This window comes from Anolis carolinensis, chromosome 5, assembly GCF_035594765.1.
Source record: "Anolis carolinensis isolate JA03-04 chromosome 5, rAnoCar3.1.pri, whole genome shotgun sequence".
Lineage (NCBI taxonomy): Eukaryota > Metazoa > Chordata > Lepidosauria > Squamata > Dactyloidae > Anolis > Anolis carolinensis.
Window position 1 is genome coordinate 154022809 of NC_085845.1, and position 13285 is coordinate 154036093.

General features: G+C 35.6%; 1 protein-coding gene across 1 annotated transcript in view; it reads left to right on the top strand.

Moving 5' to 3' along the window:
- Window positions 1-13285, top strand: part of trhde (thyrotropin releasing hormone degrading enzyme) — a 328094-nt gene that overhangs the window by 267075 nt on the left and 47734 nt on the right. Inside the window, exon 10 of the mRNA XM_062982616.1 lies at window positions 4440-4528. Within this exon, the coding sequence (XP_062838686.1) occupies window positions 4440-4528 (89 nt within the window). The remainder of the gene's footprint in view (window positions 1-4439; window positions 4529-13285) is intronic.

Sequence of the window (13285 nt, forward strand, 5' to 3'; positions counted from 1 at the left end):
AGAGGATTTTTTTTTTCAGATATGGGTAGGTGAAACTATCCATTGCTTAAGCCATTGCTTAAGCTTCTTGAGTTAGCAAGGGCATTGTACCTTGCCTTTTATAAACATTAGCAGTTCAAGATGAAACAGCCAGAAGCTGTTGACAGGATCATCAGTGGAGTCCAACTGTTTTATCTTGGGTGGCTAAATTATTTTCATTAGTCAACCTTCCCCGTGGTTTGCATGAAACAGAGTGTGCAATGCATTCTTTGCTTGAGGGAGGGTGGTCTGTGGAAAGCAAGGGGAAACATAGGAAGATCAGCTATACATTCATGAAAAGAGAAAAGATGGTGTGATGCTGTCTGACACTACCAATACTCTGACTTTGGTCTTTTTCTTATCCAAGGAGTCTAGAATGATGCTTCTCTCTTTACCCTTTGGAATTGTAGCTCTAAAAGATGTATTTACTGGTTCTTTTCCTTACATCTGCACTCAGAAGTGCTTGACCAGTGGTGGAAATGACTGAGATATAGTACCAAGATTTTGCCTAGAAAAAGCTCAACTATGTATAAGGATGAATATCAAATCTCTGTGTAACTGCACTGTTAAAGCAATATAATCAATATACAGGGCATTATTTGCATACAGCATAATCTGGAGGAGGCTTTACTTTCCAGTGCTGTCTTTCTTCTTTTCCCCATGCTTACGTGTGTGAGGTGTGTATTGCTTCTCTGTGTTTTCAGCCTTAGTTGCGGAATTCTCTGAAATTCAGGTGGTTTTATTCCTTTTGAGGTTCCACTAGGCAGTAAAGACTGCACTTTTTTGTGTTGCCTTTGATCCCTAAACCAGGATGGGCCTTTCAATCTGATTTAATTTGGGAGGGGGGGAGGTCTTCCCCATTGCATGGATTTATTTTTAAATTCCATTTATCTCAGGTGTTTATCACCTTAAATGCCCAAATAAGTTGAGAGTCAATGGATAAATATTCTGATTGATAAATTAATGAATATTTGTGCCTTGAGTCTTGAGGCATGTAGGCATAAGGATTATAGGTAGAGAAGAGTTGGTATTGTGCTGGGTTGTGAAGCCAGGGCATAATTTTGTGTACTGAGTTTATTTCTGCCATAATTTCCTATCTACAAGGAATTCTCTTGTGAGCTTCCAGTGCACATAATGTGGAACCAGAACATGTAGGATATTTATATATACATGTGATAGTATGCGCTAACAGGATGTGGCACTAAATGCATGCTCTGTTGCCATACGGTTTATTGGGTTGAAAGTTTTGTGTGCCAGGTCTGTGGCTCACAAATTTTATAGGACATGGCTACACAGTTCCATTGGCATGATGGTCGTGCCACAGAATATCTGAATTCTGCCCGCAGAGTAAGCCTTCCACTGAATGCTTTAGCTCAACAGCTGACAGATTATGACTATAGAATAGTATCCTATATTACATAGTAATAAAATAAATTGTATAAAGTAAAATTCAGTGAGAACGAAAGGACTCATATAGATAGGTGTACAGTATCTGTATATTAGAAACTTCAGAACAGCAAGCATATTTATCAGCCAGTGCTTATAGTCATGGAGTAAGACAGTATGCTGAATATGAACATTATTACAGACATATTTCTTCCATTCATGTCATTTTAAACATCTTTTTCAAAAGGTAAAATTTACTTTAGTATAAATTTATAATAGTAGTGTGTATTCTATTATCTAACTAGATGTCATTTAAAACCTGTTACACTGCACTTTATCTTAATGTAGCAATAAAAGATGGGCTGCAATCCAGTATAATCAATGAAGTTTAAACACATAACCATGTTTTGAATTGCCACTGCAGTAAAAAGCAAGCCATACAGATATGTGATTGTGTCTTTCCCTTTTTATGGCTTTGTATTTTAATATACTGACTAGTTAGCTCTGTCAGCCTTCCCTAATAATCTAGACTCAGTGAACTCCCAATAAATTTAATGGCATGTTGTGTGTGTGTGTGTTTTGTGAATCCCACTTGGCTTGTCATTATCCTTTAGATTTGTCAGGGAGAGCAAGACATAAATGAATAATATGACCATGTATTTCTTTGTTTAGTGGCAAAGAATCAAATTTTGAAATAGTTATTTCAAAATAACATTTCACTATATCAGGGTTAATCAGTTTCCTCTTGGCTATACTAATAACCAAGAATTCATTACAACAAATAAGACTTCCATTACTCAAGGCAAAACTACAGTTTCTAGCAAATGTTGGTTTCTTAAGCTATGCTTCTTGTGGAAATGAAGGGTTCTTCATAAACATAATTTAGGACACTTCCAGTCTAATTGAGAAGTCCCAGATTTTGTTCCAATTATTTCTAATGATATGGTTGGTTGGTTAAAGGAAGCCAACCTGGTGAGCTGGTATAAAAAAGTCTATGTGGGATAGACAAAATGTATATGAATCACCAAAATAAAATCAGAAACAGCAGGAACCAACCCGGAGCCATTTTGGTCTTTTTAATTAACCCGGATATGCCATTATAGCCAAGATTCCACTTATAAAGGAGGGACCTTAACCCCTTTAATTCTCTCCTACTGTTTATACTGCTTGCGATATGCCCAAGCCTGGTAATGTTTTTACACTTTTGTTTATGGTTTGGAAACATGGCTGCTTAAAAAATAACATATTAAGTAAGGCAATCATCCCACTGGTTCTCAGTAATTGTCATATATCCATCAATATTACTATCTATCTATCTATTTATTTAAAACATTTATATTCCGCCCTTCTCACCCCAAAGGGTACTCAGGGTGGAGCACAACATATGTATGGCAAACATTCAATACTAGGTAGACACCAAGTTGTAAATTTGATATTTGACTGAAAATGTTTGCTCCGTCTCTAGAGTCTGTATAAAATACAATGTTGTCTAAGAGCCTTTCCCAGCTTGCTGTTCTACAGATGTGTTGGTCTGCTATTTCTAATATCTTCAATCCAATATCCTATTTTTGTTTTCTGTAACAAGGAACCTCATAGTTTCACTTCTCTATAACATCCAAATCCAAATGCTAATTCCATCTAGTGTTGACTTATTGAACCAGTTGAACTTATATAAGTGATAACTAACAAGTTTCCTTTGGATCAATAGGTCTGTCCCAGCTGGAACTAATAGATGGAGACAGTGAAAGGAATAGTTCAGAAGTAGGATAGAAACAGGGACCCAATTAAGAAAAGTGGGAAGAAATCACTTTACCTGTTTCAAGGTAACTCTTCCTCAGAAGCACTTGAATCTCTAGCTAGTGGAGCAAGTCAGTAATCAGGTGAGCTCTGTTAGATCAAAATAGTCCTTTCTATTAGCTTTATACAAGAGAGTCAGACATTGATTATTGTATGATATGTTGTAGCTATTATGAGGCATCAATATGACCATAACAAATGCTATTAACATTCAGGGTTTGTATGTGTGTTCTGTTTGTTCAGCAATTCCATCTTAAATATATCAAAAATGGGCCTTTGAGAATCATTCCCCTGGCTTATTGAAACTTCTTTTCTCCCTGCCTTTGTTTAAAGCTATATTGGTAACTTTGCTGAGCATTCATGTATGTATATAGAGCTAAACCTGTGTTAGTTGATATTATTTGCAAAGAGAATGCTGTATAAAATCCAAAGTCTTCCTTGGGGAAATACTTTCCAACTGAGCAATACACCAGATTATACATTTGTGGGGTAATTGGGTACATCAAAATATGTAAGACGCTTTGATTTATGCATCTTTCAAAGGAAGCAACTGTTATAACAGGGTTTGTTGTTTTAACTCTTGATGATCGAGGCTTCAAGTGATCCTGCAGGAACAATTTCATATATTACAATGGATATAAAAGAACTCCTGTAGCAAATTATTACATAAGCTTTGTGCCCATTATTCTAATATGAATTTTATAACATTAATGCATGGGAACTTGATTTGTCCCATATTTTACATTTGTGTAAAATGGGTATAAACCAGAACATTTTACACTTGAATTAAAAAGGATATGACTATAAGCATGTGGGGATGAAATGTTATTACCAGAAGCCTTTATGAAGCTACTTAAAATGCCCTTACTTGAAATATACGTATGTTGTCACTTAAACCAAAACAAATGTTCGTGTTAGATCCTTCTTTCTCCTTAAATTAATTTCAGTTATGCTCTTCCTTTGGTGGTTTTTAAAAACTCACTTTAATTTACTAGAAGCTGTCTTGTAATGATAGTATGTAAAAAGACATCAGTATCCTTTTTGAAAGATGAATGACTTTATCATTGCTTTGTTGCCAATAGTAAATTCATTTTAAAGGCAAAGTAACTTGTTAGAATCAAAATCTATGTTCTGCTATTGAAATTGTTTCATTTCTTTGATGTAATCCCTGACTGCTGTTAAGTGAGAAGAACCAGTTCAGTACATTTGTTCTTAGATCCCCCTCCTTTGTCTTGCAGCTACTTGTGGCAGATTCCATTAACAATTGCAGTAGGAAATACGAGCCACATCTCATCAGAGGCAATTATATGGGTGTCTAACAAATCAGGTAAAAATAAACTTTCCTCCCAGTGGAATCTCATAAAGCATTCATGTGTTTTCCTGAACTGTTTCTTCACAGTTGATTTAAAAAAATCGATCAGTTATGCTAAAACTTACTTCTGTTTCTAAAAAATGAATAGCAAGAAGAGCAGGTTTTGGGGTTGGGAGGGTATTATTAATGTTTTTTTCCCTATAAAATGAGGAATAACATGAAAAATTATTAGAATCCCCAAAGCAGATGAAATTCTAATTCTGGCCTCATATGTTGAATCACTGACTTCTAGTTCCTTTACTTGGTGCAGAGGCAGAAAAAAGTATCTTGTTAGTACACAGTCACTCCTCCACATTTGTCATTTTGACTTTTGTAACTTTGTTTAATCACAGATCAAGTTCCTCTGGTCATGCTTTTTTCTGTGGTGAGCTTCCAGCAGAAATCAACTGTAGAATCATGCTGAAAGATCTAGAGAGATTTTCCCATAGGGAAAAAATAGCAATTCCTATATTTATGGTTTTTCTTTTTCATTGGGGTCTTGTGACCCTAACCTCAGTGAATGTAGATGGCTGACTGTAGATCTAGGCCAGACCTAATATAAATCTCTCTCATACTCATGAAGTGACATACATTGTCTTCCTTTTGTTCCAAAAAGTCAGCAAATATATATGTTCCTTATAATCAGATTCTATTATCAAAATCATAGGATACCATAGGCATGGGCAAACTTTTTAGAAAGGAGTATGGGCAGGGGGAGTGGAGGCTGGGGGATGGTTGGTGTGTGGAGGAGACTGGGGGATGTTGGTGCAGGGGGAGGTTGGGGGGTTAGTTGGTGCAAGGGGGAGGGAATTTCACATGCAGCTGTGCGAGTCTGCAGGGTCCTCCTCTTGGCAGGAGAGTGTGCGGCCCTCTGCATTCTCCTGCCAAGAGGAGGGCTTCACATATGGCTTTACGGGGATGTTGGGGGAGCCCCACAGAGCTGCACGTCCTGCAGGGCACTCCTCTTTGCGGGAAAACACAGCGGCCCACCATGTCCTCTGGCAAAGAGGAGGATTTGACACACAGCTGTATGAGGCTCTTAGGAGAGCTCTGCACAGCTGCATGTGACTGGTAGGGCTGGGGCCGAGGCCAGAGGCAAGAGCCTATGGGACCGCGTCCAGCCCGTGGGCCCGGGCTTGCCCATTCCAGTGATACCAGGTTTAGATAAAAAAGTGTTCCTACAGTCATCCTCTGTCACTCCATTAGTTTAGACCTGGACATAGCAACCAATCAAGTTTAAGATACTTAAAACTGCAATCTAGTGGTGAGCATGCATAGGATTGTACTGTCGTAGGTGTATTGAAGTGCTTTATATTATTTTGAAGCGAACAGTATACTATTTTATCAAGTAGCATCTGCCATGTCTCATAGCTGTTTCTCTTACTTTTTCTATTAAATAACTTATATCGGAGCTGAAATAGCACAGTCTGATTGAATGGCAGTGTATGAAAAATGAAAAAAAGGCCCTTTGCATAGCTGGCAGAAGAGGAAAAATTGAACAAATATCATAGAAGAGGAAAGTTATAACATTCCTTCTTCAGTGAAGTTATGTGAAAGAAACCAATCACTAAGGCTGTGTGTCTTTTCCTTTTGCTGTTCAACAGGTGATTAAGTGGTAACAACTTCAAGCTTAGCACCCTAGAAGGTTATATATAAAATCTGTTTTCCCTTATATGAATGAAATTAAAGGGTATTATCTTAGATTTTGACTTGAGAAGTCATCTGCCAGTAGTGATGCTTTTAATCAGTCCGTTTTTTGTCTTCGTTGTACCCATCTTTGCCTAAATCATACATTCTTCACATTTATTCTGAATATCACAATTCATTGATAGTATCAAGATGGGAAAAAGACCAACAACAACTAGCATCATAGCAATCACCAATTAAATATATTTCCAAGAAAGTTTCAAAATTATCAAGCTGTGAATAAAGCTAATTCATTTGAAAGCTGTATTTATTCATGAGCAATTCCTTTCACTTCATTTATATGCTAATCAAGATGTACATGGAATAGGGAGGGGGTGGTAGTGGTGTGAGGGGAAGACTGGAAATTGGAGAGTGTTCAACACCAACACATCTCAAGGATTAATACAAACAGCAACAACAACATTGAACAGGAAGAGCAGTCATAGAAGCTAGTCAGCGCATGGCTGGTGGTGTATATGAATTCCACAATGCCTGTGTGAATGAATTCCACAAATGCCTATTTAATCCAGGATAGTTGTATCTGGCCCCCTTCAAAGGCTTTCTGTTGAGGTGAAACTTCTTTGAGCAAGTTACTGGAAGTAAATGTTTGGGACAGAAGAAATATTTAGATGTGCACATCAGAAGATTAGTTTGCTAAATCTTGATAGAAGAAAGACCACTTTACTTAACAGATGCATGGCAAGAAGCTGATCTGCAAGAGCTACTGCCCCCTTATACAGTGAAGCATAAATATCTGAGCAGCCTTAATATCTCTCTTTGCAGCTAAAAATAAAATTGTTATTATCTTCAGTTCAGAGGTGGTGCTTCTGCTGACAGATTGGAAATGCTGATGAGATTACTGATATCTGGATTGGATTATTTTTTTTTTGGAAATGTCACCAGATATTCCAGGACATTTTTTAAAAATAGTCTTCCTTTCCCTGTTCATTTGACTCAAGCTACACAAGTGTAGCATTTTGGCCTTAATATCTGTATTGTAGTAGCTTGAAATGTAGAATTATTGTCGGTGGACAAGTATATGATGCTTTCAGAGAGTATAGTCTTTCAGATAGCGATTTACAAATTTCCGTAATACATATGCATGAAAATCTTCATCTGTGTGAAGTCATGACCACATGGAATAAGAGAAGTAACAAGGGCATTTTCGCACCACTCCATCATAGCATTTTGACTCCACTTTAACTGTCATGCTTCTTCTAAGGTAGTGGTTCTCAACCTGTGGGTACCCAGATGTTTAAGCCTACAACTCCTAGAAATAACAGCCAGTTTACCAGCGGTTAGGATTTCTGGGAGTTGAGAGCCAAAACATCTGGGGACCCACTGGTTGAGAACCAGTGCTCTAAGGGAACTCTGGGGCTTGTATTTTAAGGGAGACTTTCCGAATGCTCATCCAGAGACTCCAGACCAAACTACAAGCCCCATAAATTCCATAGAATGCATCCATGGCAGTTAAAGTGCAATTGTAGTTGTGTAGAGTGAAAAAGCCTCAAACACCAAGGCCAGATTTCTGATATTTCACTAAACTGGTGCACCTACATGAACTATGAATTAGTGAAAACCGGAAAATGGCAATGATTATGAAGTAATTCATTGTTTAAACAGGCTGCCTGAAATGGACAGTTGTTGTCAGTCTTCCCTCACTACTACTTTGTAAACCGGGAAAACTGCTCTAACATAATCCCATACAACATCTATAATCTGCTTGCTTACTTGAAAGATGTTCCAGGGACCTTACTAGAGGGTGTTTGTGCAGGATTTATGTCTTTGGTGTAGTCTCTCTGCTGGCACAAGTGACTGTGTCCTAAGAGTTAGTTAACATACTGTAGCTGAGTATTAGGAATCAGAGTATTAGGGATCAAAGTAGTTTCAGAAAGTGTAAAGAGTTGAATAATAGAAACAAGATTGGTTTGACTTCCTAATGCATACTGTATCGATCTTATCACATGAGTGTCCAGCTTCACCAAGAAAACAGAGGGGCAGTGGGGTGAATCCATCACCTCGTACACCACTCCCTCATGGTGATGCTTCCAAAATGGTAAAAAAAAATACGTGTTTTTTGAGCTTTGGGAAACTCATGGGGGGAATCCATGACAGACAGTTTACAGGTTGGGATATATTCTGCACAAAATTTGTACTTTTTTGTGTGCAGGAAATAATATTTATATTCAGGAATATGTTCTTCAAAAATGTTGTTTTCTATGCAAAAACAGAAACCCATATGCAAATTTTGCTAACAGTTAATTCCGAACTGGAAATTTCTGTCAGTGGGAATAAAAATGGAAAATTTACTCATTGCTTCAAGAACAAAATGAGGAATTAGATCCCTAGCTAAAAACTACTTCTTTGATTTTTGCACTGCAAAAAATATTAAGGAAATTACTCTGTATTAGAGTAAAAACATGTGAATACTCAGAAAAATCCTCTTGTGCAGTCCAAAGAATATATTTGCACAATTGTGGATGGTATCATGGAGAACTACAGGAAGAAGGGGAAATCCTTCAAAATCAAGCAAAGGTATGGAAAAGGTCAGGAGTGAAAGTATGGTGGGGACAAAGTTAGATGAGTCATTTTCCACTTTTAAAAAACCCTTTGATCCAATTGAAAGATTTTAGCTGCTTTGACTACTTTTAGTAATTTTGGCAAATTGATACAATTGAATCAATTATTAATTAATAATGATTACATTAAATTTTAGATATTATTACTATGCATATGTACTATGCAATACCCATGTTCAATTATGTTCAGTTTCGAAGCTTGATTTAAGTGGTTGTAAGTATGCATAGTTATGAATTAAATTTGCTGAAATTCCTAACTTGATAAAGCATCCTGAGTTATATTTGATATTTCTAAAAGGATTTAAATTGTGGGTGTTAAAAAAGAACAATTAACAATGCATTTCCATAATTTTAATGTTAAAAGCACATTTTCCCAGTGGTGTGTCAATTATAATAACATTTGTAAAATTTAACAGTAAGTTAATTTTTATGTCTGCTTGATATGAAATAGGTGTTTTGCACTTCCTTGTATCTCTATAGACTGTGCTATCACTCAGTAAATTGATAGAGCTATATACCTCTTTATTCTAGAGAGATCCAGGAAATGTTATATTTTTAGGTAACAGTTCTCAGAACTCTTCAGCCATAATTACCATGATGGCTAGGAGGTTCTCAGATATATAGCATAAAAAGTAAGCCCTTATTACAGAATATATATATTTTTATTAAGCAAGCATGCCTGAGTTCCTTTTAAGCATTGATTTGGCCAGTGCCTGTATTTTGAACAAACTCAAATAATAAACGATATACACTGTGATCAAGTGTTTCTATTTTGAAGAATTTCCTGGATTGAATAATGCCTGCTTTTAGATAAAATAAACTTTAACCTTTGCTGTTTCGTTCCCACTGTGACATTTCAATACTTACTTTTATAAGCTGAAAAATATCAAATGATGTGGCTGTGCTAGAAAAGCATACAGTAGAACTGGAGTCTTAAGAAAATCACAGAAATAACAACATGACAACATACAATTCTAGTAAATTATATGGAACATTCTGAAGATCATTTTGCCTTCCCCAATTCTTCTAATATTTGATAGATTAAGTATACTGTACTCATAAATAGATGTTTTGTCTATTTTGTAGGAAGTCTGCACTTTCTGTGCATTCTGTTATTTTTATGCATTCTCTTATTATAATCATCATTGAACTAGTATAGCATGAATAGATTCCTGCTTTCTTTTGTAAGAAGAGGTCGGAATAACATACCCATATCTGAAAAACAATGACAAAGAACTGTGACCGGACTTAAAAAAACAAAACACTTCTGTCTTTTTTTTTTTTAAAGAAAGATATAAAGTTATCATCTTTCCCTAGCAGATTTTCAAGCTATATTATGTCATATACCAAAAGAGATTAGTTTGGGAACAGTTCTTACAGATGAATTCACCTTAGCTACATAGTGTTACATGTACACTTGTTTTATTGTGTCATGTTTATATCTTTCTGGAATATATTTTTACATTTTTTGTATCTTTGTTGATTTTTCCTTCATATTTTGAAGACTTTATGGTGTTCCAAAATTAAATAAATTAGTGTTCGTCACAATTCAAATTTGCAGGGTTGATTTTGTTTTTAGATAAGATTTGCTATCTATTTGCTGGTTCAAAAGTGGTATACTTAAAGGAAAAGAAAACAGATCCCTGAAATGTGTTTTTGAACACCAAACTAAGCAGGGCCTACAATCTCCACTCCTGGTTACCCTGTTTTTCCATAATTACAACAGTATAATGCGGCTGTCTAGGGCATGGTGCTGGTGTTTGAAAAACAGGAGTCTGACATTCTTGTTGAATTCTTGCAAATGACCAGCAGATCGCAATTTACCTTCTTCCTATCATGGTATATAGCATTTCCTTCATTAAAAAGACAATTTAAATAGAAACAAAATAAATAGTGCATTGTTGCTTATGATCAAGCGAGTTGTTATGTTTGTATTTGATAGCCCCATATACATAAAATGTTAAACTAGTTCTTATTGCAGCAGCGTGTTTTATGTTTTTCATGAATTACACGATTGGCATTCATTTCATTTTGATATTTTGGAAGCATTAAAATCAAATTAAGCAAACAGAGTTAACAAAACCTTGGGGAACTTCTCCACAGTTTTTCCCATTGATATAAGTTTTCTCTTCATTTATGAGTACATTTAGTACAGTTGGAAGAGTTTAGGTCATCTTTGTGAGCAAATTGTGGGTTAAAAATATCCTAATTTTGGATATTATTGTTCACAGGCAAAAAAAAGTTTTTTTTTCCATAATCAAAGTTGCCAGAGAAGAATATTCTACTCTTACTATCACTAGATTTGGATGGCCTGGTTATCCAGATGATTTCTATGAGGATGTGTCATCCTTGAATGTGTATCGAAATGCCAATAGGGGTTTGCAGCTTTCATTCAGACATATGTCCAGGAAGGAAATGGAAATTAGGGATTTTTATCTTCCAATCTGCTCACCATTGTCACTATAGTTGGACCTATTGTGCTCAAAATTATTGCACTGGATTGGCATCACTGCATGATTGCTAAGAGTTTTGGTGTTTTATGATGGGGGTGCTTTGCATCAGAGAGCTACATTTTCTTGCCTTTAAAGTTCTGAGCACTTTTAATTTAAGGACAATTAAATTTCTACTTCGTGAAAAAACAACATTATTGGCTAGAAGTAGGCATGTATAGAAGTCCAAGCATAGTAAAAAGCAGACTTTTATACTGTTCTGTTGAAGAATATTTTGTAACCTTATTGACAGCCCTTGATAAAGTGTGCAAGAAAAAAAATCCACTGTACAAAAATTGCCAACCACGTGAAAAAGAAATGAACCATGCAATTCATGTTGAGTAGGATAAATCGTAATTGAAGCAGTATAAAGGCATGATAGACAGAGAAAAAGCGAATCTGTTTTACATGATACAGAGCATAATAATTTGAGCCACGAAACAGCAAAATCTCATCTAAAGAAAGAGAGGGAATGGAATATAAGGAAAGAAAGAACAGCTGGCTTGCTGTGCCGAGAGGGGTGCCTTCCTCTCCCCAGTCCTTCCCACTTCCTCCCTTCCCACCTGTTGTTGTTGTTATGGTTGTTGTTGTTACATTTATTTTACTCTCTATATTATTATTTTATTACATATAGTATTTTACTCTATTATTATTGGAAGGATATGTAAGTACATTTACATTGAAGGTTAGAATAATAGTTTTATAAGAGTTGGACAGTCTTACAGTTTTATGTAAATATTCAAAAATGCTTAACCTACTGATGCCTCAATTAATTGTATTTTATTGGTTTTTATTTTTATTTTTAAAATTTACCAATAGCTGCTGCACTTCTCACCCTCAGCTTATACTCGAGTCAATAGGTTTTCCCAGTTTTTTGTGATAAAATTAGGTGCCTCATCTTATATTCAGGTCGACTTATACTCGAGTATATATGGTATGTTAACCGAAAGTGCAGATAAAATAGCCTGCTATACACATTTATTAAAATCAGTACATTAAAATCATTAAATTATAGAAATATGAAAGTATAACACTCTTCCTTTCTCGTTAATTGAGTCTGGTTGTGGATAGGACTTGGAAACAAAGGCATTGAAATGTTGGGATGAATAACTTATGCAGTTTACTCAGTAGCTACCCTGGATAGATGTTCCCTCATAGCTCCTGAATTCTGTGTTCAAAATTAACAACTATGTAAAAGTTAAGACCTAAAAAGGAAAACTCAGTGAATTCAATAGTTTCCGCAGTCAAAATATCCACTATTTTAAATAAAAAGGTTATTCCAAAAAATGAGAAATTGCTTGCATGACCAATCATCTCAAGTAATGAGTGTTGTTCAAACGGTAATAATAATAAAAATAGAAATTTGCAACATGACATTCTTCACAGGAACATAACTGATGAACTGTTGTTATAAACACTTATACAGTTCTGTTGAAAAAGAGTTAACATCTAGCAACCACTGTGGTTCCAAATTTTAAAAGTGTCCTTGAAATGATTTAAAAATTATTCCAAATGCATCAAGACCAAGGTCAAAAACAAAATTGTTCAGCTTCAAGAAGAGAGAAATCTTATTGCTAGATTGATCATTCTAATGAGAAGTTGGTCATAGATCAACCTGAAAGAGACACTTGGGAAATATGAGTAGTCAGCTTTCTAGTGATTTCTCTTCAATGAAAATGGAAACATGGTTTTTTACAATGCTCACGTGAAAAATCATGCATATGCTATAACAAAAGGAAAACTACACATAGACCAACAGCTATCAAACACATCCAAATGATTGTATCTTCTCAAAAAACAAGCTCTATCTGTTGGCTAGAATAGAAGTAGTAAACACAGCACCAGAAAATTGATCTCATAAAAGAATGCAAGGATTTTGCTGAAAATTTTATACATAAGTCTTGTTCAGACATTAAGCTATTATCATGAAATGTCTACCATATACTGATATGTGTGGGTGCAGTGAATGTGGTAGAATA